The sequence below is a fragment of the Thalia democratica genome, chromosome 4 (assembly GCF_965202585.1).
Source record: "Thalia democratica chromosome 4, ktThaDemo2.hap1.1, whole genome shotgun sequence".
Taxonomy (NCBI): Eukaryota; Metazoa; Chordata; class Thaliacea; order Salpida; family Salpidae; genus Thalia; species Thalia democratica.
The window spans coordinates 49,513,463-49,541,053 of record NC_139168.1 but is presented as its reverse complement, the minus strand read 5'-3'; the positions used below and the strand labels follow the sequence as shown (position 1 = coordinate 49,541,053).

Below are 27,591 nucleotides of genomic sequence, written 5' to 3'. Positions count from 1 at the left end.
TATTTTTTTTCAAAGATTTCAACCAAGTTTTTTAAGGATGTGACGCTATGTCGTAAGTGGGCGTAAAACTTTAAAAAAATACATAATTTGTTATTGTACTAACTTATAGTTTTTACATAAAAATAAAAACTTGTTTTTCTTAAAAAGAGCAATTGCAACTTAAATTCAGCTAAGTTTAAAATATTGTTTGTTTATATAAAGAATCATATTGTTTCACGACTTTAATTAATTATAAAACATACAACAACAAAAATGTTAAACTAAAAAAATGAACAAAACAATTAAGAAGTATTAAAAAGATAGCACTCATATGATTATAATGCGTCCTTTATAATTATAAAAATAAAAAGCACTGTACTGAAGAATAATGCTCAAAAAAGCTATGTACTTAATTTATAAAATGACAAAATTATGTTTAATTTAAACATAAACTTGGTAAAAAAATCAAGGATAGTAAAACTCTATTAATTTAAACTTAAACAGATATGGTGGCTAGATATTACGTAACGTAAAACAGCTCTTTAAATCGACATTAACTTCAAAACTGAATGGTAGCATAGCACTATGTTTTAATTTGATAGTTTAAAACTAAACTGTTTAATAAGAGAAAATTATTATTATTTTGTACAATGTTTCAGTATAACTTGAAATAAGTATCAATTATTTTATTGACAAATAAAGAAATTAATAAGTAGTCCTAAAATTAAAAACTTTATCTTTATTAAGTGATGATAACATTTGAACAAAAACAATAACCAGCTAAAAAATTTAGTATACATTAGATATGTACAAACTGCGGTAAAACTATAAAATAACAAAGGATCAATTTGAAATATTAAAAAAGTATATTGCGTTTCAGACTAAAATTGGTACCGATTGCTAAAAAAGTATATTTCTGGGCAGGACAAAACGTTACATAGATAAGAAGATCACAAGTATCTAAGAAGCTATTAGTCAAATAAATAGAAGTTTCAAAAGTTTATACAAATAATTAGTTATAAATACTAAGTTTTTAGTTAAGAATTAAGTTTAGTGTAGTAACAACTAAACTTAATTAAATATGTATACAAATAGTAAACATTTACCACGGAAAAAATTAAACCAACATAAAACGCTTTAATAAAACTTATCATTGACTTTAGAAAAATTGCTTCTAAAAGTTAGAACTTAGTATAGAGAAAGACTGAAATACAGATAACAAGCTTATATATATTTTAATGATTTGGACTTATAATCAAAAATTATTTTTCTAGAACTGAGATAAAAAGGGGAACTCATTGCCTGGAATAAAGGTCACATCTTGTAGACGATGAGCTTGGACCTGGTTGGTCAATCTTAGAAGAATTGTTAACAGTCTCTTTTGCAATGTTTGAATAGTTGCCCTTCATAACAAATATACCCAACTCACTTATTGTAGTTGGATTGATAGAAGTCCTTTGTGAGTTAATCTGATCGAAGACCTATTAAATTAAATGTTATATTAAAATATAGAAACGCAACTACATTATGTAAGCCTAATAATATACTGTGATTACAATTTTTTAAAAGTTACTTTGGTAATGTTTTGAATTTTGTTTTAGTAGGTCTACATTTTCAATAGTTTGATCTCAAACGTTTAAATATGCTATACTATTGAAAGTTATTTTTAACTTTATGCATGTAGGATAATGCTTGGAAATTTTTCTAGTCAGGGATACAAATTTGTAAAAAACTTTGCTGATGAAACTTGTCAAAAAAAAAGGTGTTTAGCGGGCTGCATAATTTTTAAAGTTATTAAAAAAAAACTAAATACAACATTAAGAAATCAAAATTATAATGAAAATATTATTTTATAAACAATACTTTGCACTCAAAAAATCTTAAGAGCATATTTGAAAACAATTGTTACAAAAAAACTCAGCTTTTTTGTTATTTTTATATTTGTTTTCGAGCTAAAAAGTAAGTTGCGGGCCAGATATTTCTGTTGGTAGACCTGATAAGGCCCGCAGGTCTTAATTGCTCACCTTAGTAAAAATCAAAATAAAGCTAGTCTAAAGTTTATGAAAAAAAGCTGAGTTTTACAAATCATAGTTTAAACCAGCTTGATGGAGTTGTAAACTCGTAACATACTTAAAGTAAAGTTTTGTTTTTATAACTTATAATTTGTTTTTATGAAATTAATTTAAAATAATTAAGTCATTTGTTCCAGTCTTTTTACAATTGTTTATGTTTTTACTATTTTATTTCTAAGTAAACTAACTTCTGAAAAACTTACTTATAAAAAATATTTTATAACATCAGTGTATTTTTGTTATAAAATAAAAATAAAACAAGAAAAGTCCCCGAGGATGAAATAATCAATGTAGTTTTTAAGCAAACAGTATAACTTGTGATCTAGATGAGTTTGAAATTAATATTTCAAGAAATATACTGTATTGATTTGTTAAATTAAAATTACACCTACAAGTCCTTACAAAACTAGTAAGATTTTTAACTTAAACTAATTTTTTTCTTTATAATATATATATATATATATATATATATTCTAACTGACACTTTCTTGTAGTTTAATGTACTGTTCTTCCATTCTGAGCTTTTGACCATTGAGAATATTCTGCTGATTAAGCAGCTCATCTCGCTCTTTTCTCAGAAGTTCCACATCAGACTCCATGAAGTTGATCGTTTCAACTTTCCGCTTTCTGCAGTTCTGTGCTGCTATCTGTTAGAGAAAATAATGAAATGATACTGCATCTTAAAAAATTTATGACATAGTTTAAAATATTGCGAGCAACCAATCTAAAGTTTATAAATGTACATTTTTTTATTTATTGTAAACTATGTACTCATATTAGTTTGAGTTAGCATAAATTTATAAATATAGCAACAAAAACTTACTTCTGCGCTATTTAATTTAAAATTTTGCTTTTAACAAAATAAATATAGTTGTACAACTTTTCAAAATGACATTTAAAATTTGACTATATTAGCGAAGCACAGGAAAATTCTAAAATGTTAAATTATCTCCTTAAAGTAGCAAAATGATTGTTCTGACATAATTGTTCGATTTTTTCAATTTAAATTCAAGTGTTAAGTATCACCTATATAGCTAATATCAACTAGTATCATTCAGATTAAAATCAAGCGTACATCTATTTGAACTTTAATCAGACATAATACCAAATTCTATACTTATAAGTACCTGAAGTTTTTTTTATAGTACAATCGGCAAGGTAGAAATAAAAATGATAATTAGATTATATATACTAAATTATAGAATTAAAATTTATTTATTTTACAAGTACATCAAATTTTTAGAAAATATTGAATTAATATTATTTCGAATAGTCTGAAAATCTGCCATTTTAATACAAGAAACTGGATAACTTTAAATAAACAGAACGAACAAAAAAATTGGTTAAAAAACATCTATATAAAAAAGCTGTCTCAACTTATAAAAAAAAAAAAAACAACAGATTCAGAGATCTATCGTTTTATTAAACATTTTCAATTCTTGTTCAAATAGATTATTCTACTTATTCTATTACTTTATTGTTAATATTTAAAACTGCATTTAGATGTAAATCATTATATAACACAAAAAGTATTGAGTACAAAACAAACTCAGTTTCCCGTGTTTACTTCAAATATTTAACCCTGTAAGGTCATTGCTTAACAATAACACTCCTTTAATTCCGGCTATTGTTCACTTTTAAGTAAATAAAACAGTAATATAAAACTTATTGATAAATGTAGTTGGACAACAATTTATATGACTTCAGGAGAAATTTTTTGTTTAAATTTATTTAACCATTTAAAAATCAGTGAAAAGTACAGTCCTTATTCACTTATCCGGACAGTTTCGGTCAGAAGAAAATTCAAAAAAATTTCAATATTAAACACCAACATTTATGTATAATAAAAATATTTAATTCTTTCATGCTGTAAGAATATTTTAAGTGACTTTATAAATTCTAAAATTTTGTTCATCATTATGACGTAATAATACTACTAAAGATTACATTCTATCTTTGTTCAAAGCTAGTTTAGTTATCAAAACCTTTGCATGTAAAGTAAGTCAATTTAGCAATTTCTAAAACAATGGTATTTGAAACATAACTTTTAGTTTTTTATATAAAATTTAAATTTTTTTATAGATTATTAAATTATATTCGGTGTCAGCCAGAAGCCACACCTGAAAAAGTTTCACAACTTATTAATTTCCGTGAGTTTTCTGCTGAAAAACGTGAAAAAACTAAAAAACAAACGTCTTTATTTTCTTACTTTAGTAAAACTTCCAATAAAAACTAGTTTGTTAGGAGTGATATGTTTCCTTTACATTGACTTTAAACTCAGTCAAAGTTTTTCGTTTTTCTTAGTGTCTTTTTTTTTCTTTATTTAATTTTTTTTTTCATTTAGACAGATAGTTTTACATTATTTTTGTTTTTAAAAATAAATTTAATTTATATTTTCTTTTAAATGCAGCAGTTATATAACTTTATAAAAAAAAAGATTTTTGTACCTATTCGGAATTTTAGTTATCCGGACATGTTTACAGAAAAATCTTGCCCAACGTGTCCGGATAAGTGAATAAGCACTGTACTTGGAAATATAGTCCTCATCTTTGCAACTAAAATTTAGGCTGAGTAAATTATTTAATTTGTATTCTAGTTTTGATAGACATGTTTGAAAACAATAAACTTTTTGAAAACTTAAAAAATATAAATCCATTAATCTGATTTGTTTTTATGAAATTAAAATTTGATAGTTACAGTCCGGATTCTTAACTTTTGGTTTTAACACAAAATTTCATAACTAAAATCTAAATACTTTGCTCAGTTAAACAAAAAAAGTGTTAAACAAATTCATTTGAGTAATTTTCCATGAATTTCAAGGCTTTTATGGAAAAAACTAAAGTGTGCCTTATTTTCGTATAAACTTTTAAGTTTGTAAAACTAGTATAAACATATGGCAAAAAAGTAAATTAAAAATGTTAGTAAAAAATAAGAACATTTCATTTTTTAAAAATATTTGACAAAAGTTTTATTAAAAAACTCAGAATTTTTAAATAAAAATTTCTATAACTTATCGAATAAAAAAATTACACGCTGTAATAATATTAAGTTACGTATTATAAAACAAGTAGAAACATGCAAAATCAAAACTACTGAAATAAAAACATTGTAAATCGTTACAAAACAAAAGCTATTTGCCGAAAACTACAAAACATTTGAATTATCAGCAAAAGCAATCGATTCAAAATCAAGCCACAAAAATAATCTTATTTGAATAATTTCATTTATACTAATTTACACCTCACAGCATAATTATTCAACTAGAAAATGTATGTTAAAATTAAGCTGCTCTAAGAAACAAGTAAAAATACTATGTAAAAATGTTACTTATATCTCCTACACAACGTAGTAGAACTTTTTATTTAGGTTATTTTTTTATGCTTTTTCGTATTAAAACTGTAATAAGTAAGAATAATAAAACTTTATTTTTTGATCTTAAATAAAGTTAATATCTTAAAACACTAAAAAAATTAACAAGCATGTAAGGATATTTTATTAGTCGTTTTACATTATCTAAATTAAACTAATTTTCTAAAGCTTTCAAACTAACAAAAGCTAGATAAGTGGCTTAAGTAGCCTGATCGAGTGGATATTCTTAATTATTTGTATAAATAATTAAACTTTATAGTTATAAGCTGAATATATAAGTAACAAATTTGACTCTTGAAGCCAAATAATAGCAAAGCAAAATTAAATATATAACATTTTATTTAGTGATCATAAACTGAAATAGAATACAAAATATTCTGTAACTTATTTTGAATTTACAATTGTTGTTATAGCTGCAGCTATACATACCACTGTTAATAAATAACTACACGCTAACTAACTTATGGGTTCATGAACTAAAAGTTTGTTATATCAAAAAAAAATTAAACCTATTTAAATTCATGGTAAAAAACATAATATTTTTAACGACTGTGTAGAATAGTAAAAACTATTCAAAAACGTCTTAGACTATTTTTCGTTTATTTTTAGTCTTTTTAAACTTCCCAGTAGAAATAAACAGAGAAAAATGACATATTTAAAAACACAATATAGACAAAATCACAATATAAAAAGTCGTGACCTAGCCATAACATTTAAAATACAATTGCTTAAAAGCGCCAGTATCAACAACAGAATATCTAACTAGTAAATTGTAACACAAAACGTAAAACTAACTTTGTTTTTTCCTCTTCGACGAATGTCTTTAATAAGCAGTTGCTGCTCAGAAGTGAGGGTCACATGACTCAACATTTCGTTGAAGTCGTCAACAGGAGTGAAAACAATCTGGTCGAGGGTGAAAGGTATTTCAAGCTCCTCTGCTTTTTTCTCATCCCGTGACTTTCGCGTACCATTAGCATTAAGCTCGGGTCGATTGCTATTTAAAAAATTTAAGTTCAATAAAGTAACTTAATAATAATAAGCATTGTATATTTACCATATCATTTCTAAAAATAAGTCTTAAGAATTGATTTCAATTTGTATTAGATAAGACATTTACTTTAAGTTTAAGCTACATTGGTTATAAAATAACTAAAACTTTTCAAGCTTTTAATGATATTAAAAAAAAAAAAACTATAGAAGAAAAAATAATAATGATTGGAAAATAAAAATATACAAATAAGCTTTTAAATTCAAATAATGAAAATCATTATACAGAATATTTCAACACTTTACAGCATTTACAAATAACATTTATTTTTATAGTAGGATTTAATTTAGCTTTTCTATAAGATAAATACACAAAAACTGGTCAACGTTTTTGACTCAAGTACAAAACTCTACGTAAATTGTCAATCTTAAAAAACTTTCAATAATTTATAATTCAATGGTATAAGTAGTTAAGGCTTGAATAAAATTTAAAAAGCTTGTTAAAAAAATAAAAAAAAAGCGATTTTTTTATAAAACCCTAAAAATCTCACTGACAAGTTTAGTTTGAAAACTTATAAAACAAACTCAAATTATAATATAAATAAATTAGTTTTTCTACAATACAAATGATAGTGGATATAAATTGCTTTTTTAATTATGACTAACTACTGACTAAAAAAGCAAACATTTGAAATATTTATTTTTTTTACTTTATTTTAATTTGTACTTTAAATTTTTTCTATGAATATCAGTATATATATTTTGTTAATTTTTATGTAAGAAACTTACATTTAGTATTGCAATATTATACTTGCAGAAAATTAGAGTACTTTAACTCGAGTGAAGTGCGCTTGTGTAGTTTTAAAAAACTAAACTTATGAAGTTAAAACAGTGTAAGTTCTATATTTAAAAACTGTTCTTTTTTCCTAAATATAAATAGTTTTAAAAAGTTTTTCATTATACATTTAAAAATATCTAATGTGTTAAAATTTAGATTGAACAGCTTGAATTTTGTTTTGTTCGGATCTTTATTTTTAAGTTTAAATTATTACCAATAATAAGTTTAAACATTTTAAATAATTTAAAAAAAATCAAGTTATACATGGCAAAATACTTCAACACGTTGAACTTACAGTTTTAAAACATACATTTTCCTTTGTATTTTTGAGGATTTTAGATATGATAAACAGCTTTAAATTAAAACCATTACTGAAAATTTAAACACAGTCAAAATTCATATTTAACAAATATTTATAATCTATATTTATCCATACTAATTTTTATTGTAAATTAATATAATGTTTTTAATTTTACTGCATAAATCGAAAACTTATGTCTTAATAGTTATTATTTCAATTGCTTTCTGATGACGGTTTGAAAGTACTTCTAGCAGAATAAATGAACTAAAAAAAGATTTGTAGATTTTTTTTTAAGATTTAAGTAATAATTTTAAGTAATTTAGAAAATATTTAAGTATGAGTACTAAACAAGGGAGTAACACAAACAATCTCAAAATTATCAAATTAAAAACTCAAAAAAATATATATTAACAGTAAAATTACTTTTAGTATTTGTAAAAGTTTGAAAGTTTCAGTATGGTTATCACACATTGTGCATATTTACTATTTTGATAATTTTAATGTTTAAAATAAATTAAAAAACTACTGACATTTTATATGGTTTTCTTACTCCATTAGTACCATCATATGTATGATTGTGGTTTACATTGATAATGCTGCGTTTTAAACTTTCACTCAATTTTTCTTCTTTTAAAGGTGCTTGTAACCCTTCAATTATTTTATTTTTACACATAAATAAACTAAGACTTTGATAGAATGATTACACTTATGGAATGATGAAATACTTAAATATAAAATTAAAAGTAAACTTTTTATATAAATATCACTAACCTGGTGGTACCACAAAATTGACATTATTTTCTTGTTGGTTTTGTTGGCTAAAAATCTGACTATTTGGCTCAGCCTTCACCTGAATGTCAGTAAAACTGAAGGGAGGCAAAGGCGGGTGAGAACTAACTGGATTCTCTTCAAGAAAAATGTTGTTTGTTGACGGCGGAGGAGGTATTCCATTGTTAAAAGCTGCAGAGGGTTGTATGGACCGAGAGATATCTTTCAATCTCGGATTGATATCATTATCAGGTAAGAAAAACATTTCACCGGGCATAGGGTATTCATTTTGTAGCTAGAAAAACATTTATATTTTGTAATTTCAAAAATACAATTCAGTAAAAAATTTATAATAACAGTCTAAAATTATAAGTATTAAAAATAAGATGTTTTAGAATTAAGCAAATAAAATCAACTATTTATTATATCGTTATAACAAATAGAAACAGAAACAACTTATGTTACAGAACTTTTTTTTTGTTAATGCATAATGTTCTTTTTAAGTTAATCTTTTAAGTAAATCTTTTAAACAAGAAGTTTTTCAAAATAGCTCATAAAAATATATAAAGCAGAAAATATATACATAAGAATTTCTAAGTAACTAATTATTATTTTCTTATAACTTGTATGTTAAGATATTAAACAACGTGTTATTCTATACTGTTTAAAAACATATTGTAAACCTAATTACATAAAAAACATTTATTCATTATTGTATTTATGATACACATTACTTTTTTTAATAAGCTTCAATGTTACGAAGATGTTTAAATACTGTTTAACAACATTGTACGATTTAATTTTAGTTAAATTTATTTTTATACAACTGCAGTCTCTCAAGGATATCTAATGTAGTAGCAAGGTACCTAGCAATTAAATACTCTTAATTTTTTTTTTGTAAATAATCTAAGGGTAAAACACAAAATAGAAATACAAAAGAAATTAACAAGTTTAAATAAATACATGAATTCATTAATTTGTCATTAAAATGTTTAAACCGGTTTTATATACAAACTATTTTTCACTTTTTTATAGAAAATAGTAGTTTATAGCAGTCAAAAACTATATAATGTTTTTTATATGTATGTAAGGCAGGGCTCATTACAATAAGGCCTGAGGTCAGATCTGCTTAGTTCTGATTAAACTAAATTGTATATTTCAAATTAATTGTAAATTAAATTGTAATTAAACAGTAGTGTGAGCAAAACAACCATTTAATTTATGTGGTTAATATTTTCAGCATTTACAATAAAACTCAACAAAAAAAGGCTGATGGCTTGGGCCTTGAAATGCTCATAATGAAAGTAACAAAATATAGTAATCATTGTTCCTCTAACTATGTGCTCCTATAATTTTGATGTATAAAATTTTGTTACTAAATACCTGTCTGCTGTCAACATGTAGCTGAGACATAGCAAAGTTATTTTCTTCTAAAACTTGATTGCTAGAGTCATTTGACCGCAAATTGTTGAAACTTGTATCACTGATATTTGGATGTGCATTTGTTACGTTGAACATAAGAGCTGAAAGAATTATGATTTAATTAAACATTAATGTTTTTTAGAATAATTCACTCAAATTTGGATTCAAAAACAATTATTGTTCTTAATATATAAATTTTAATATTTTCACAATTACTATACAAAGGTGTATCATTTTTTTAGTGTTTGACAGAATTAAGTCTTAAAAACTCGTAGTAAATCTTACATAATACATGAACCATTAATAAAACTAATAGCTATTTGATAATTATTCATACAAAACAATTAAGTTACAACAGTGTTTAAACATTTTCTTATAGAAGTTACAACAAATACTCTTTTTTTTAATAACATATCTCTTCGAAAATGTGAGTTCTTTTAATTTGTCCACTTTAAAGTTTAAATAAACTGTATAAATATTTTTAAGTAATATATATATATATACTATTTATATGCTTATTTTTTTAATATATAAACGTGTTTACTTATAATGGTAAATATATTTAATAAAAGAATACATGTTTTACCCAAACTTAAATGTAAACTATAAGTTCATATCACTCACAAATTTTACTTGGACTAGTATCTGTTTTTATACCAATAGCAATTTATAATTAAAGTTCCATAGAAGTTAAGATGGTAAAAGGAATAAACGTTAGTATGATAAATGTTTAAAACTTGATTTGAAATAAACTACTTTTAAAATTTTTATAACTTTCTATGAAATTAAAAATGTTTAATGGTTTAGCTTTGTTTTCTTTCAAAACCTACTGTTTACTGATCTTGTTATAAACTCTCTTTCTTAATTACATATACAAAAAATATATATATAAGAGATCTATAGTGGTGTCTATCGATGTATTAAGACCTGAAGGGGGTCCAACATTTTTTTTTACATAAATTAACATTGGCTCTTATATGAAAGCTTAAGGTATAAACTACAAGCCATTTTTTAGAGAAAAAGTAATTATTTTATGTGTTATAAACGTTTTTGTAAAAAGTTTCCAAAAAAACATATAGACCAGTGGTCGCCAAGGTGTACACAAAACGTTTTTTGGGGTTGCACAAATTTTTAGGGTACACAAAACTCATTAGGGGTGCACGAAATTTTGAGATTACAAAAAAAATACATAGAGTTAGATTAAGTATGTATAGTTAATATTTAATAAAGTATTTAAAGAATACTGAACTGGGGATTTTGTAGCAACTGCGGAGAAGTATTCAATTAATAAGTATGTAAGACAAAGCCATATAACTAAAATATCATTGTGAAAATAAGGTAAAACAAATAAAGAGGTCAATTAAAAAGTTTCAGCTTCAGTTGTTAAATGATTTGCATGTAAATACAAACTGAGTTATGACTTTTAAGGAGAAATGCACTAATAAAATTGTTTACGTAGTCCCACCACTAGTGGTGCTTATCAAAATTAGATCTTGGGGTGCACCAATTTTATTTTTTGCAGCTTGGTGTACACAGAATTTGATTAGCTTGACAACCACTGGTATAGACCACAGTACTTTCATCATCAACTTTCTTTGAATTTAAAAATTAACTAAAAACCTATATTATCCTTCATTTTTTAAGCTAAAGACATCAATTTTTTAGGAAACAACCCTTTTATAAAATATAAACTTAGAATGTTGGGTTTTTTTATCTATTAAAAATTTGGATAAAAAAACAAAGTAAAAAAGATTTTTTTTTCATAATTTTTTTATTTTCAAAAAAAAAAAACTGCATTGAATTGATTTAAATACAAGCAATGGACTTACTGTGAAAATTTGAAGAAGATTGGTTAAAAAATGAAAGAGAAGATAAATTTTAGTGAAATAATCTTTTTTTCACGTGTTTAGTTTGCTCCTTCTATAAGGAGCCTATTGAGGTTGCCGACTTTTATTTCTAAAGTTACTTTACAGTTTGTTAAGCAGTTAAAAATGTCTGATAGCTCAGATTAAACTCTAAAAATGAACTTGGTTTTATCAGTAGATCAGCTTTTAAACATAAAGGTGGACCCCCTATGGCCTTAAATATTAGTTCAAATGCTAATTTTCTACTTTGATAGTGAGTACTTACTTATACTTAGCTTTATTACATATTTAGTTAATACTTATTTTAAATATTGCAACAAAACATATTTTGAATATTAATTTAAAAATTTCAGAATTAACTTAAAAAATGATAAGTCCCAATTTTTTTTTAAACCAATCATGATAGCAATTTAAAACTCTTGAAAAAATATTTTATGAAAAAATAAAACCTTTAGTCAAGGCAGCTAGTGGTATTTTAGCAAGTTAAATTTGAAGATAAAAAGGATAAATTTACTGTTATAGTTTTGACTATATCTTGATTCTAATCCATTAAATTTTAACAGTGTTTTCTAAATATGACTGTTTTAAATGTTCAGATTTACTCATGGTTGCAACTGTTCAAGCTGAGAAAAATTTCCTGACTTTTCTTGACTTTTAACCAAAATTTTCCTGACTTTTCTAAATCAAACTCTTAAATTAAACTTATTTTAAGATTAATAATCTAACACTTGAAACTATATAAAGCTTTCAATCTAATTTTAATACAGGTTAAAAACAACAGTTTTTTGCTGAATTCGATCATCAAACTTCCAGTACATCACTTAAACCATCTGTGTATGATTGATGTTTGTAATAAACAGCTCTATCAGCAAAATACTTATATTATTATTACCTTATAAACACAGCTTGTCTGAAAAAAGACACAAGTTTTTAGCATTTCCTAGCATAAATGTATCTAGATAAACAAACAACATATATCGAAATTTTACAATTAAAACCTTGAATTAATAACATACTTTCACAACTAAAATCTTAAAACAATAACAAATTTTTACAATTGAAACCTTAAAACAATAAAGAACTTAATCAAAAACTATTTTTTTAAATGTATGTACTAAAATATATTTTCTCCGTTTTTTTATTAGCACTTCAACCTCTTCATCTAATGAAGATTTGGTTTCCTTCATCTGAACTGCATTCGGCTTCATTTTCTTGGCAGTTAAAAACATTTGCCTAATTTTATTTAAATCGCTCTCATCTGCTGCCCCTACACTTGTTGAAGAGAATCTTTTCTCTAAATCAAGCCACAACTTGTGGGCTTCATTTCTTTTCTTTTGGCACTCATTTATTTTTACTATCATTTAGTATAAAATTTGAAACAAATAAATATACTCTTATTTACTTTAAAAACTTAAGTTACTCTACAAAAAATACAAATAATAAGTAAACTTAATCTTGGCATATACTTCTCTTATAACTTATTTTAGAAATTTAATTAACTTTGAAAAAATTATAAAGAGGTAAAGAATACACATTAACTTGTTACATAAAATACTAAACTAACTGCTTAGTTATAAAGAACTCAATTATTTACTTAAACAAAAAACACTTTGATTCTAAAATTATGCTAGATAAACTTTTGTGTATATATCAGTTATATTGTCCTTGCTTCAGATCATCAATACTAAAAAGCTTACAAAATCTGCTTGTTCAAGTAGAGTACTTTTTCAATATGTTAATAGAAAATTTTTACAGTTTTGTAAAGATATTTTACTAATTTATACCAGATGAAGGCATTGGAAATAAAATTAAATATTTTTGTAAACTTCTAGGAAAATTTTGGAATTTTTTTCTGACTTTAAATGACTTTTAATTAATTTTTACCATTTGAAGGATTTGGAAAACAAGGAATTTTGTAAATTTAAATTGACAAAATCTGACTTTTTTTTAAATTTTATAAAATTTCCTGACTTTTTTTCAAAACCCCCCATTTTTTCCTGGCTTTTCCTGACCGAGTGGCAACCCTGTTTACTAAATAAACTGCAAAAATTTGAATACTTATCAAGAATCACTAATCAAGGTTTTTCTTGGTTTTTTGAATAAAATCGTTGAATTTCTGAATTTCTTTAAGGATTTTTAAAGTACAAGTTTTTTAATCCATTTTTGGTACAACATTAAATTTAAATAAAATAATACTTAAATATTGTATAAAAACATTAAAAAGATATGTAATTATACTGTTATGCTACTTTAAATGCGTTTTATGATAAATAAAAATCCTAAAAATATTATACATGACAAATTGTTCATTTCTAATCAAACTTTCATCATTTACAATATAAAAAATGCTTAAATTCCGTTTTTTTTGTCTATATTGTCAATACCCAGGTTTTTCCAAGTTTCCAGGTTTTATGACAACTCTGACAACTAAATGCAGCTTTTACCATAAATAAATTAATCAAAAAATACCCTTTTTTAAATAAAAATAAATAGTAAGTTTATTTATTAATAATTTGTTATTTTATAAAGATCAAAATGAAAAATAAAATCATTAGTTAAAGTTACAAATGGTCACTACAAATCAAATACTTAAAAATACTTTTCAAATGTTTATAACTACAGTAACCTCTCGCTTATTTACGCACATTGTGTCCACAGAAAAAGTGCGTAAAGATATGGGAGACCGTAAAGACACGAGAGGTACCAAATATACTTACTATACCAAATATACTTACTATAATGGCTGTTCTTTAATATCGCTTCTATTTAAAGGAGACTGGAGACTTTCCCACTTTTAACAATTTGTTTACTTTTTTTATAAATATGATAACAAAAGATAAAACTCTACGTATTAAAAAAATAATAGATTTAAGTTAATATAAAATAATAATACTCTAAGAAAATTTACTAATTGTGATAATAAGTAGATTTTTAAGAATTAAAAAATTGGTGATAGGTTTACTAAAAAACAATTGAGATTTGTGTTTAAGGCAAGATCTATATTTATTAAGTATCAATGCTACTTTTAGCTAAGAAGTTTCATTAGATATCTTTTTTAGATGTTTATTAATATATAGGGCAAGAGTGCTGTATTATTTATTTCTGTTTTAAACCCTCATTATTTCATTATACTTTCATTTTTTAATACAGTCATACTTTTTTTCAGAATTTTAATTTAATATTTTATTGTAAACACAATTTCTGATGTACTGAGGTATAAGTAAATGTTTATCAATTAGTCAAGGAACATAAGTCTATAGATATAGAGAGGTGAGGTAGCATTCAAAACATTTTTCAAATTAAAAATATACAATATACCTAATTTTTGCAATATAAAAACAAATATTTTAAATTTTTTTTAGAATTCAAAAATACAAAACTAAACAAGAGTGGGTAACATCACTAAGGCGTAAAGATGCAAGAGGTTACTGTACTTATCTTTAAATTTCAGACAATTAAAGTTTTTTAAGGATGATAAAAAAGTAAGTTAATTTTTTCACTAAATGTAAATATTTTAATGATTTCTATGTTTACTAAAAAGTAGTTTTAAGATAGTTTACTAAAACAATACTATTATAAATGAAACCTGGATTATTATTTGTATTTAAAACGTCATTGCTGGCTGTCATGGATTGAAATAAGTCCTCATTAGGATAATAATTTAGTGTTTTTTCAGGTCCATTATAGGAATGTGTTTGAGTACTTTGTCCTAAACTGTTAGATAAATTTTGTTTTATAATATAAAGTTCCAAATAAACTTATTTACAAAACATGTTACATTTATACCTTGTATTATGGCTCAACTCCCTCTGTTGATTTGAACGAAAAGCGAAATCTTCATTAAATTTATAACTATTGTAATTATCATTAGTCCAAGTAGCTTCATTCTGAAAGTTAAGTGGAAGTAAAAAAATAGTTTGGCTTTAATAGATAATTAGTAATCGGTAGATATTGATAAGAAAAAGTTTACAATTCAAATTGATACAACCATAGTAACATAAACGTAAAAAATATTTTTATTATGTTTAAAATTAAACACACTTGATTATAAGCTGCTGAAAATATAGATGGCTCAAATTGCTCATTTGCGTTTGTATTAACTTGATTTAATGAAGGTATACTTGTGTCTAAAACTTGATCTTGACTTTGATCCCATTCAAAATCCTTTAATATATTAGATTGTTTTTAAAATACTAAATAAATATTTTAAGCAGTAAACAAACTTGTGGGTTAACATCTAAACTTGCTAAATCTGTTTGGTCAAGAAAACTTAAATACTCATCTATTTCTAAACCATCAGTATCAGACAGACCAGGAAAACTAGAGCTAGCCTAAAAGAATTTTTAGTATATTATAGTTTTTAACCTAAAATAATCCAATTGATAATAGTAAAAATTCTGTTTTGTGGTTGAAATTTACTTACTTGTAAATCAGACGTAGGGTTGAACTGTTCTCCTGTTTCATCATCAAACATAAAGTTACTATTTGTCATCTGTAAATATATACATAAACAACTTTTTAGAACTGTAAAACATAATTATTAAGCAAACTAACAAGTTATAAAAATAATATGTATATAACTCATAATATTATAAACCTGACTCTTGTCTTTAAGTACTGAGTCTTTTTGTTTATCTGTTTGAGACAAATGGTTCCAATCAAATCCAATGTCTTCATCTTGCATTTGAATTTGCTGTTTAACATCTGAGTTTTCCTACAATTTATATTAGTTATTAAAAAATAATAATAATCATTCATAAACAAAAAAGTGTATCCTAAACATTAAATTATAAATTAATTTTATATTAATATTTTGTATTAATTTAACATACTTGTCAAGTAATGATTAAATAAAGTTTGACCTAAAAACTACAGGATGTTATGTAGTTATCTCATAAATATAACTGGTTGACAATGTTCAAAGCTAAAAACTAAGTTTAACATATTAAATTCTATTTTATATTTTACAACTGTTATGCATATTTCAGATACTTTAATTTTTAGATATTTAATAAAAAATCAGTTTTAAAAAAGTAACATGGGGTAGGCAATTTACTACCCGTGGGCCAAATCCTACCTATGGAGTGAAGTTTTCTAACAAGTTAAAGAAGTTTACAAAATTTTGATAGAATCTGCCATGATAAAAATTTCTTTCCCGTGGGATTTTGATTAAATAAATTTAAAAAAGGATCAAAAAAAGGGTTACTTTTAACTAAAACTGCAACCTTAAAAGATCTTTTAGGTCTGCAACTACTAAAAGTATTTTTTGTGATCAATATGGTTTCAAAATGCCTACCAAGGATAAATTTTTTCACTTCTGGCCAGCCAGTAAAAATATTGCCCATACTTATTTTAATAAAACAACATAGAAATCAGTTCACTTTTTGACAGACCAGGGTTTCTTTAACTTCTTTTCATAATCATCCCATTTTAAGAAAATAAAAAAATATTGCCTTCATTCATTACAAACATAAGAATATCTAGCGTAATGTAATTCTTGCCAATTTACTGCTTATTTCTTAAATTGTCCTTATTCCTCACTACAAACCCTAAAATATCTAATGAAAGTTTCAAATCTCCGTTAAATTGTAATTAAGACAACTTTTTACACTTCATAACATATCCCTGAATATCTAGTGTAAATTAGTATGTTGCCTACATTCTAGTTATTGCACTTTTATTGCCCAGAATTTCTAAATTGCCCCATCATAAATCATTTAACCCCTTTACTATATATTATTTAATACTTTTTGAAATTGTCTAATGTAAGCAATATTGCTTATTTTGAGGAAACTCTGACAGACTTATCAGAATTCTTAATTTTTTTTGTTAATAAAAAAATAAAATTTTAATTTTTTTATTACCATTAGTTTAGGACTATCTTTCTCAATACTTCTTTTGTGAAATTTATATTCTGGTGTTGGATTGTTAAGATAATCTGTCCATTTCAGTTCTTTATTTTCCATTTTATTTACACCAACATAAGACTTTATCTTTTTGCTTAGAGGTCTATTGCTATTTCCATTTTTTCTATCAAGTTTTACTAATATTTTTTCACTAGTGTTTGATGCTTTTCCTTTCATATTCTTGGCAATTACTGCACCATTTTCTCTCTCATTAATATTTTGATGATTACTCGAAGCAACTAGCCCTGTAAGTGAGTTGGTAAGATGGCTATTGGGTATTATACGTGTAAAGTCATTATTAGGAGTTCTGACATTACTTGGATTATGGCTTATAGGGTTTAAGACAGCAACAGGTCCTGAATGAACACTGTTTTGAAGCATCCTTACAGTATAGTTAAGTGGAGTAATTGGCCTACTTAAGGCATCTTTTACTACAGCTAATGCATCTGAAGCAGGTTCATTAAAATCCATGTAGTCATCTTTAATTCCAGCATAGTGAGTATCAAACTGATGAGGGTACATGTGACGGGTTTGGCGCCTTACTGCCACACCACTAACAGGATCTTCTATGTAAAACCCATCTAAATACTCATTTTGTACAATAGTACTCAAATTTGTAATATTTAGTAAAACACTTAAAAGAAATGGCAACACACTTAGTTCTTTTTTCAACTTTGTATTCATAGCTTACAAACTAATTTATTAAAAAAAAAACTTTTATTTTAATCAATCTGTAAAAGCACAGTAAATATTGTCTAAAAAGAGATCTTTTTTAAGTTTTTAACATTTTGAATTATTGTTATTCAAATAAAATTATGTATTTCTTATGGTGTAAATTTAAATTAAAAATTTAAAAAGAGGGTTTTAAACATTTAAAACTTAATAAGATCACATCATTCTCCTCTTTTACAAACATTTTATTTAAATCAAAAATTAATGCTATTACTTTAGCTAATGAGATGAAAAATATCACAAATTGATGTACTTATATCATGCTGCTTTTAATTACTAATACGTACATTATAAACTTGATGTTTTATAACATGAATATAAAATTAATATTTAATTAAGACTAATATAATTTTTTATTCAAACTTTGCATCCAACACAACTTGTATCTCAAATAACACAATTATTATAGAATTAAAGCTGAAAATTTCATCAACTTTAGACACAAATAATTAAACTTTAAACTAGTTTTTGTTAAAAATGTAAGCTATACTATGAAAGTGAACAAATTTTACAGAACTTAAATGTAAAACATTTCAAATACACAATGTTCTTATTTCCTAAATAGAGTGAAATTATACTGGTAACTAATAAAAAAACTATTCCAGAAAGACTTTGTATAAATTAAGAAGTAGATTTTTCCATAAAATATCAAAATCAAACTTTTTCAAAAGAGAGTTACTCAAGATTACTGAATACTTAATAAAGAATGAGTTGCTGAATACTTTTAACTCTAAAAAATTATAAATAAACATTTTAAAGTGAACTGATTTGCTAATAAAGGTGTGAATTCTTTGCCTTTACTGGTTAATACAATGTTGTAAATATTTTCATTTATTACTGATTACTTGATATAACAATTTAAAACTAGAAACATTTTAAAGTTTGTCTAATCCCCTTTTTACTTTAATATGTTTAGTTAGTTCAACAAATATTCTTCAAAGTAATATTGTAAAATAACTTTTTATACATAATTGAATGCTTAACTAACATTTTGTTTTTAATAAATAATATTAGCTCACTAACTTAAATTTGAAGATAGCTTTTTTCAACTAAAAGCTGTTTAAAACTATTTCTGGATATCATAATGTTGATAGTAAATAATTTATTAACTTATAATAGTTTTATTTATGAACTAAGTCTAATAACAACAAAAGTACACACTTTTCTGAAAATTTTAACCTTTTTACAACTATAAATTACCTAAATATTTAAGAAAGATTTAACTTATATTTAAATAAATTTTTCAAAATAATTTATCAAGTTAATAAACAACGTTTAACTTAAAATAACTTAATTGTTGTAGAGGAAAGAGTAAGACTGATATTTTTCAATCATAAAATAAATAATCATAATTACTAAAAATATATTTTATATTTTAGTAAAAAAACCTCAGTTTTAATCACTACCACTTAAAACAACAAAAATTTATCAAAATTATGTCTAATTTAACCTGCACTTATAAATTTAAACTTTTAATTGCCTAAAAATAAAATAATCTTTTAAACAAAATTAAATTACCCTTGGTGACAAACTATTTGAAACTATCAACTAATTTTTATTCAGTAACAAAAAAAAACATTTCTTAATTTGCTTACAAGTAATACTTTAAACCAAATGAAAGCTAACTTTCAAACAAAATAAAAAATCAAAGCTTCCAGAATATTCAATACAATACAAGTATGCAAGTATGAACAAGACAACTGAACAATGAAAACAAAACAAGGGGAAGTTCTGAAACAAAATGGCTTTTTCCGCAAAAAGTTTAAAAGTAGGGTAGAAACACCACAATACTGCAACCGCTGGAACTAAAAAAAATAATAATACAATTATACGTACGAATGTTAAAATGAACAAACTTTTCAAATTCAAGTATAGCTTTTAATTTTTTTTTTTCATTTAATTGCATAAGTTTATTTTAATAAAATAACAGAATTTCGAAACAAATTTTGCTAAACCTAGGCTATAACTGCTTAATTGAATATAACTCGGCTTTTCTTAAAATAATAATTAAAGTAATTTAGAAAGAATATATTTTTCATCTATAGTTTAAAACCTGTTAAATTTGATAAAAAATATTTGTTTTGCAGAAATAGCCTATAGAAATTTTTCAAATCAAGTTAAAATTTTAATCAACAGTTCGGATTAGCAATATAAGTAAAAATTATTTGTTTTGTTAAATAAATAATCAACAAACCTAAATTGATTTTTAAAACAGTATTGTTAAAAATTTCCGAACATTTACTATAAATGTAGAATAGATATACACGCGTAATTATAAACAGTATGCACTTAAAATTGCTGTGTGAATAGTAAACAAATAATCGTTCAAACTTTTTCTTTTTTACCAACTAAATAATAAAAAATTATCAAAATGCGCCGCAACGTGGACAATGTTTTTTTTTTACTCTTTATTCAGAACCCCAGAATATATTGAGTGAATTTCAAAAGTTCTAGAGCTCAGAGTCCAGACCCTAAAATATCTAATGTAAATTTCATACTATTTCATTTCCGTCAACTATTTCTGGGACTTTTTTTCTTTTTTTTATTCTTCAATACAAACTCCAGAAAATCTAGTTTCATAATTTATGGTTAAGCAGGCCAGAGTTACTCGTTAAGTTGAAATATTTTGTGAGAAAATACAAAAATTTTTGAATACGGCCCAAATTAGTATAAATAGTGAAGAAAATAAACTACGAAGGATAAATTTAGCTATTAAAAAAACTAACTGTTGAACGATAAAAAAGCGCTCAATAAGTTTAGTCTTAGTACCTGTTGTACATCACGAATAATAATAATAGTCATATGTTTTTCATCAAAAATTTTTTCATACTTTCTTTATATAAGGTCAAAAACTGTTCGAAAAATTCAATTTTGGAAAAAATTATTAATGAAAAAATACAAAATATAGAAAGATTTAAGCTTGATTTAAACAGTTTCAGAGATATTACACAAAATAGTCAGTTTTGCAAACTATACTTTTTAATATGTTAATATCTTTAATACGAATAGATGAATTTAGCGTTAACTATGTAAAAACTTATTATGAAAGGTCAATGATAAAGGTAAGTATCGCTTTATGAAATTTACTTACAACAACTTAGTACAAAAGCCTCTACTTATTTTGAATAAATTTACACTAATAACAATATTTTAAAATTTAAAAACTCTAACAACAGATCAAAATAAAAACAACAGAAATAAATAAATAACAAACTTTTTATATATCTTGGAGCTTCAAACTTATTTGTTTTCAAATTTATAAGAAAATAAGTACTTATAAAAATATCGTGTTGCTACTAATCATTGTTTTACTTGTACTAATATTGTATTTTATTGTAATTGTATTACTTTATTATAACTGTATTACAATTGTAATACTATTGTATTACTTAATAAATGTAAAAGGTGTTATTTTTTGCTAGATTCTAAAAAAAATGTATAAAACAGCAAATATCTAAAAAAAATGGTGACTGTTATCAAGGTTGAAACTTAAGCTGAGATGAAATAATCGAAGTCTGATTTCAAGGCACAAAAAACAATTTATGACTGACCTTGAAAAAAGGTAAAATAATATTATCAAGGAAATCATTGAGATAAATGAGCAACTCTCAACCAAAAAAAGGTAATTGAATTTTGAAAAAATGGTAATGAAAGGACAGCGAAAGTTTTTACTTTTAAACAATAAATATCTTACACCATTTGGTCGGGAACTACTTCATAGGAAAATGTAATTCATTAGTATAGAGTATAGACTAATGATCTTAAGTTTTACACAGTCCAAGAAACATTTTAATTATTAAAAAATAAGGCATAAATGTAATTCAATCAAAAAAAAAAGTGTTAGTATCAATACTTACTATAATTGTTTATTTTCTAAGAACAAAAAAACATGTTTATGAATAATAATTTTTTTTTTTCAATTTGTAGTAACTAGAACCTGTCAAATAAGATTCAATTTAAAGTATTTAATTTCAATACTTGATAAATTATTGTCAATATAAATCTCTATGAAGAATTTTTGTGATAGAAAATTATAATTCAGGTAAAGGAATTTCTTTAGATACTAAGACTGGAATAGTTGTTGATGGTTCACAAGACAACTTTACAAATGATGTTAAAAACTAAGAATTGGAGGGTGATTTAAGTTTTCTCCTTGTTAATATTATAGTTTTTAACGATAACAAATCATTTTTCTACAAGATAAACTTCTTATACTAAGTTATTACCAATTTAATAGATGTTTATAAAACCACAACAAAACAGTAATACAGACTTTAAAAATTAACTGGTTACAAAGCTCAAGTCAAGTAGCGTTAAAGTGGAAAAATATACATTTATATAATTAAGTTCTACAATGTATTCAATTCATCCCCTAAACAGTATCTTAGTTTTACATGCCGTGAATCATTATTCATCGTTATAGAATAAACATAGTGATTAACTATAAAAACAGTAAAAATGTTTTGATAAGATTTATTTATCATTATAAGTATATGACAAAAATAACTTAAATAAATAAACAGTGTGTAGCTCGTAAATTTTTTCTCTATATCAAGCTCTTTGACCAAATCTCAAATCCTCAATTTGTTTATTGTGTTCAATTAAGGAGCACTACTGTGACAAAAACCATAATTGATATAAAGTGTTTTACATACAAAATTAATAAAATACCTATAGAATAATGGTAATAAATATTACGTACACAAAGCAATTAGTTAGAAGAGGGGTCGGAAGGAATTTAGTAGTCGCGAGAAAAACTTAGAGAACGAAAATTTTCGCGGGCCACAACGTCACCTTTTTTAAATCTCCTCTCAGTAATACCTATGAATTTTTTTTTATCCGTTTTAGATTACTAAATTTCAAGTGGAGGTTTTTAAAATGTGCATTTTCGCGGGTCGCAGACAACTTTTTGTATGCCGCAGTTTGCCATCCTTGAGTTTGAAGAAAAATAAGAGTTACTGTTGGTAGGATTTTTTCAAAAGACGTTAAAACCTGAAGAACTCCCAACTTATACCTGTTTGTGTATTTCTATTCTTATTTTTCTTAATATTTAATGAATTTTGATACCTAAAAATAATTAATGTACTAGTTTCAATAATATATATTTTAAATTTAGCAACTATACTTTAGTACAGTGGTCGGCACGCTACTTCGAATCCGTGAACCCTAAATCACAAAATTAAAATTCTGTGCACCCCAATTTTCATTCTTTAGCGCCGCTAGTGTTTAAGAATATGTAAACACTTTTAATCGTATTTTTTTACTAATAATTCGGTAATACCCAGTTAATTTTACACGCTAGCTTTAAATTTACCAGTTTACGCTATCCATTTCAATAAACTTTTAATATCGATGATCTAACTTTTACAACAATATTTTACTTGTATCACCCAGGTCTAAAATACTAACTAGAATTTTTACATAATGTAACAGAATAGAACTAGGAGAGTACAAAAATGGTCGTTTTATTGACAACAAAATGGTCAATTAGATATCAAGGTTGAATATGTCTTAAATGTAAAAAGATTTTAAAAAAAACGTTAATTTAGTTTCTGCGCGAAAAAAAAAATCCATGTACCCCAAAATAAGTTTCACAACCCCAAAAAGTCTCGTGCACACTAAAAGAAATTTCATGTACACTAGTGTGCACCAGTGTACACCGTGCCGTACTAAAGTTTAGTACACTGTAGAGTGTAGGTATGTAACATTAAATAAAAGTCTAATTAAAGATATAATAAACAGGACGTCATTTAGATATGAAACAAATATGACAAACTTAATTAACCTATCTATTCCTTGTTTCTTATACTAATGACTTTTTTGTTTAAAATGGATTACACATGACATTTTAGATTTAGGTTTAGGTTTAAGCCTTTTATAAAAAAACTATATTTCCATGAACACTCAAAAAAAAATTTCACGCAAAGTGTTTAGCTTTTTCTATCGTAATTTACAAATTTATAGTTGTCATTACTTGTTACTCATAGCCAAATACGCATAGTATAGTGCACGATATAAGTGTAAACAAATAGAATTTACTACGCTAGATTTAGAATAGCTGAGACTTATCGCACCTAATAAAACAGATCAGTGGTCGTCAAGCTAATCAAATTTTGTGTACACCAAGCTGCAAAAAATAAAATTGGTGCACCGCAAGATCTAATTTTAATAAGCGCTAGTTGTGGTGGGACTACGTTAACACTTTTGTTAGTGCATTTCTCCTTAAAAGACATAACTCAGTTTGTATTTACATGCAAGTCATTTAACAACTGAAGCTGAAACTTTTTATTTGATCCTCTTTTTAATTGACCTCTTTATTTGTTTTACCTTATTTTCACAATGATATTTTAGTTATATGGCTTAGTCTTACATACTTATTAATTGAATACTTCTCCGCAGTTACTACAAAATCCCCAGTTCAGTATTCTTTAAATACTTTTTTAAATATTAACTATACATACTTAATCTAACTCTATGTAATTTTTTTGTAATCTCAAGTTTTGTGTACCCCCAAATGAGTTTCGTGTACCCTAAAAATTTGTGCAACCCCAAAAAAAGTTTCGTGTACACTAATGAGCACCAGTATACACATTGACGACCACTGAAAAAGATCATTAAAAAAATTAAATAAAACTGTATTTTATAAAACTTAGTTTAAAACATTTTACATGCAAACACAAAAAAGAGTTAAAAGTAAGTTTTATATATTTATTTTTTTATATATAAAACGTTTAACCAGCAGTCAATTATGATCAAAAAAATAAAATGAAACTTTTCATTAATAATTACGTTTTATATAGAAATCTTAAGAAAATGTCTATTTTACGCTTTGAATTAATACAAAACTTTAAAATATAAATATATGTAAGTTTTTCTCATTTAGTATAGTGTTTCATTCATACTTTCATTAAAACATTTGTTTTTAGAACGCTTACAAACTAGGTTTATTCAACTGCAGTTAATTAAGTTATAATGTAAAAGTTTAAAAGTTTAATAAAATTCAGGAAAACTCATTATTTGCCTAACTTAAAAATTGTTTTATAAGCTTCTTCACTTTTTGTTATAAATAGTTATTACATGAAATAAGTTAAGCTTTTTTACTTTCTTGTTTTCTTGTTTAAGTTTGTTATGATCTGAAAAGTACGTTTAAATCTCTTTCTATCGGTTTTATTCGTAATAAAAGTTTAGTGAGCTGATGTATGAATAGACTTATAAGAAATCATTTTGTCAGAAAATTGATTGTAAAGTTATCTAAACTTCTATTATATTTCTTAAGAATTCTTAGAATTTATTATATATACTAATAAAAGTTTTTTTTATCTAAAAATATAACTATCCTTAAATACATACTACTAAAGTTATAAACCATATTTATTTGCTGTATAATATTATTGAACTAAAAAAATTACTTATCTTTCTTGAATTTATTTTAAATTTGAATTTGTAATACACCAACTAAAAAGTTTATACTTACTGTAAAACTCAAGTAATAATTTTGACTCATTATTCTTCTTTTGGTACAATTTTCAAGTCCTGAAGTGGTAGAAAATGTTGTAAAAATAATAAATTTTTAGACTAAAATCTAACTGTTAAAAAAAATTAAAATATTATAAAGGTAAAAGTTTTGAAAACTTTATAAGTGAAAATAAATGTTAATAAACTACTGTTTTATATTTGAAAATATAGATATTAGTAATAGTTAACATTTTTCAAGTTTTAAACTAAAAAAGAATAATTTAAGTTAAAACTAAAAAGGTAAAACTTACTAAATTATAGCTGAAACAGAACTATTTTTTAAGACAATTAATGTTTTGTACGAATGTTGTTAAATTTCATATAAAAGTTTATGTTTATAAAGATAATTAAGTCATTTTCAAGACAACAGTAAAAAAGTATACAGTTAGACTGAGTTACTAACTGGAAAAATTCAAAGTTATTTAATAATATTGAGTAAGAATAACAATATTAATGTTCAGCTAAACTTATTAGTAAAAAGGTTAATATTTTAAACATCTTTTTAGAATTAATTACAATAATTATCGACTTTTCATGTCAAATTTATTACTTAATTAGAATAAAATAAATCTCGTGTATTATTTTAAACAAAAAATATTCTAATACTATTTCATAAACAACACTTTTTAATAGCTTTTTAGTTAAAGAACTATAATTTCGATTATATCAATTAAAAAATTAATACAAAGATTGTTTTTGTATAATGCTAAATGTAAAATTTATATTAAACCTGTATGTAAGTTTGAATCTAAAGTAGCAAATAAGTTTTTACTTTTTTTAAAAGTTTACTTTATTTATTTTAAATCTTCAGAAAAGTTTATAATTTTCAAGTTTTTAGAACTTTTCAAAGCAAAAACTGTTTTGTTTGTACAGAAATTCCAAAAATATACATTCGAATTAATAATTTGTTAAATAGGTAGCTTAAACAAAACTTTATTTAGAATAAACAAAATTGAACTAATTTAAGAGAGTAAGTAACAAGTTTTATTAAATTTACTAGTTTGAAATTTTTTGTTGAATAAATGAATATATACTTTAATGTGCTAAAACACCATTGCATATATTCAATTACATAGAAAAATATAGAATATGATAATCGTATTAAATTATTTTAGAAATTTAACAATTGCTATATTTACAGATTAATGGTTTTTTTTTTGCACTTCAGTTTCACGCTTGCATTTAGTTACACAACAGTATAAGTTTAAAAGAAATAAAAAAACATCATGGGTTGAAAAATATTTGCTTAGTAACTGAATAGGTCTGAACAATCGCGCCTAAAAGAACAAACAAAAACAAGCGCAATAAAGAAAATGTAATGAGATATACGTTCTACGTAGGTTATGGATGAATTAAAGCATTTGAATAAAAATAAAACGAAATCCATCAATATTTTGACAGTCTTAAGTTATACATAACTTTTTTAATTGAAAATATGCATTAGTATTTAAAATTTAATGAATCTTCATTCCATTAACAGTGTTTTGATAAAAACAGAGCTCGATAAGCAAGGCTAAAATAAACAATGTCAATCGCCACAGCTAGTGAGTGTTTTATTTAATGTATGTAATTTATCTTTCACTAATTAAAAATGGAATGAAAAAACAAAGCTTTAATGTTCTACTTTAATACTTTTTAAACACAAATGAAATTAGTTTTCTAATAAACGATATATTTTTATTCTAAAAACCAAGTAACAATTTTAAATAAATAATTAATAACTGTTTCAAACTTAGTAAAAAGATATCAGTCAATTATTTAAACATACGATTCGTTCTTAATATATATCACTTTTGTTATTTGTACAAATTTTAAAACTAGTTTGAGTTCAAATGTC

General features: G+C 24.4%; 1 protein-coding gene across 2 annotated transcripts; it reads right to left on the bottom strand.

The window, feature by feature from the left end:
• LOC145833877 (uncharacterized) lies at positions 1-25,827 on the bottom strand. Of its 2 annotated transcripts, none has more exons than XM_082941113.1 (13): positions 17,466-18,233; positions 16,199-16,315; positions 16,025-16,093; positions 15,825-15,932; positions 15,643-15,765; positions 15,388-15,488; positions 15,188-15,315; positions 9,698-9,837; positions 8,318-8,609; positions 8,077-8,194; positions 6,216-6,414; positions 2,534-2,698; positions 1-1,460 (listed from the first exon to the last, which is right to left on the bottom strand). In XM_082941113.1, exons 1-13 carry the CDS (start codon positions 18,189-18,191, stop codon positions 1,275-1,277), a joined length of 2,472 nt encoding a protein of 823 aa, XP_082797239.1. In that variant the 5' UTR covers positions 18,192-18,233; the 3' UTR covers positions 1-1,274. The 2 variants fall into 2 exon arrangements, with proteins under 2 accessions (XP_082797239.1, XP_082797240.1); XM_082941114.1 differs by lacking the exon at positions 17,466-18,233 and adding an exon at positions 25,714-25,827 and having other exon boundaries at positions 4-1,460.
• Positions 25,828-27,591: the final 1,764 nt, after the last annotated feature.

Coding starts and splice junctions, on each gene's coding strand:
- LOC145833877 (XM_082941113.1), bottom strand. CDS start 18,191: ATGAATACAAAGTTGAAAAAAGAACTAAGTGTGTTGCCATTTCTTTTA. Junction 15,933..16,024: donor ACCCTACGTCTGATTTACAA/GTAAGTAAATTT, acceptor AAATTCTTTTAG/GCTAGCTCTAGTTTTCCTGG. Junction 8,610..9,697: donor TACATGTTGACAGCAGACAG/GTATTTAGTAAC, acceptor ATGTTTTTCTAG/CTACAAAATGAATACCCTAT.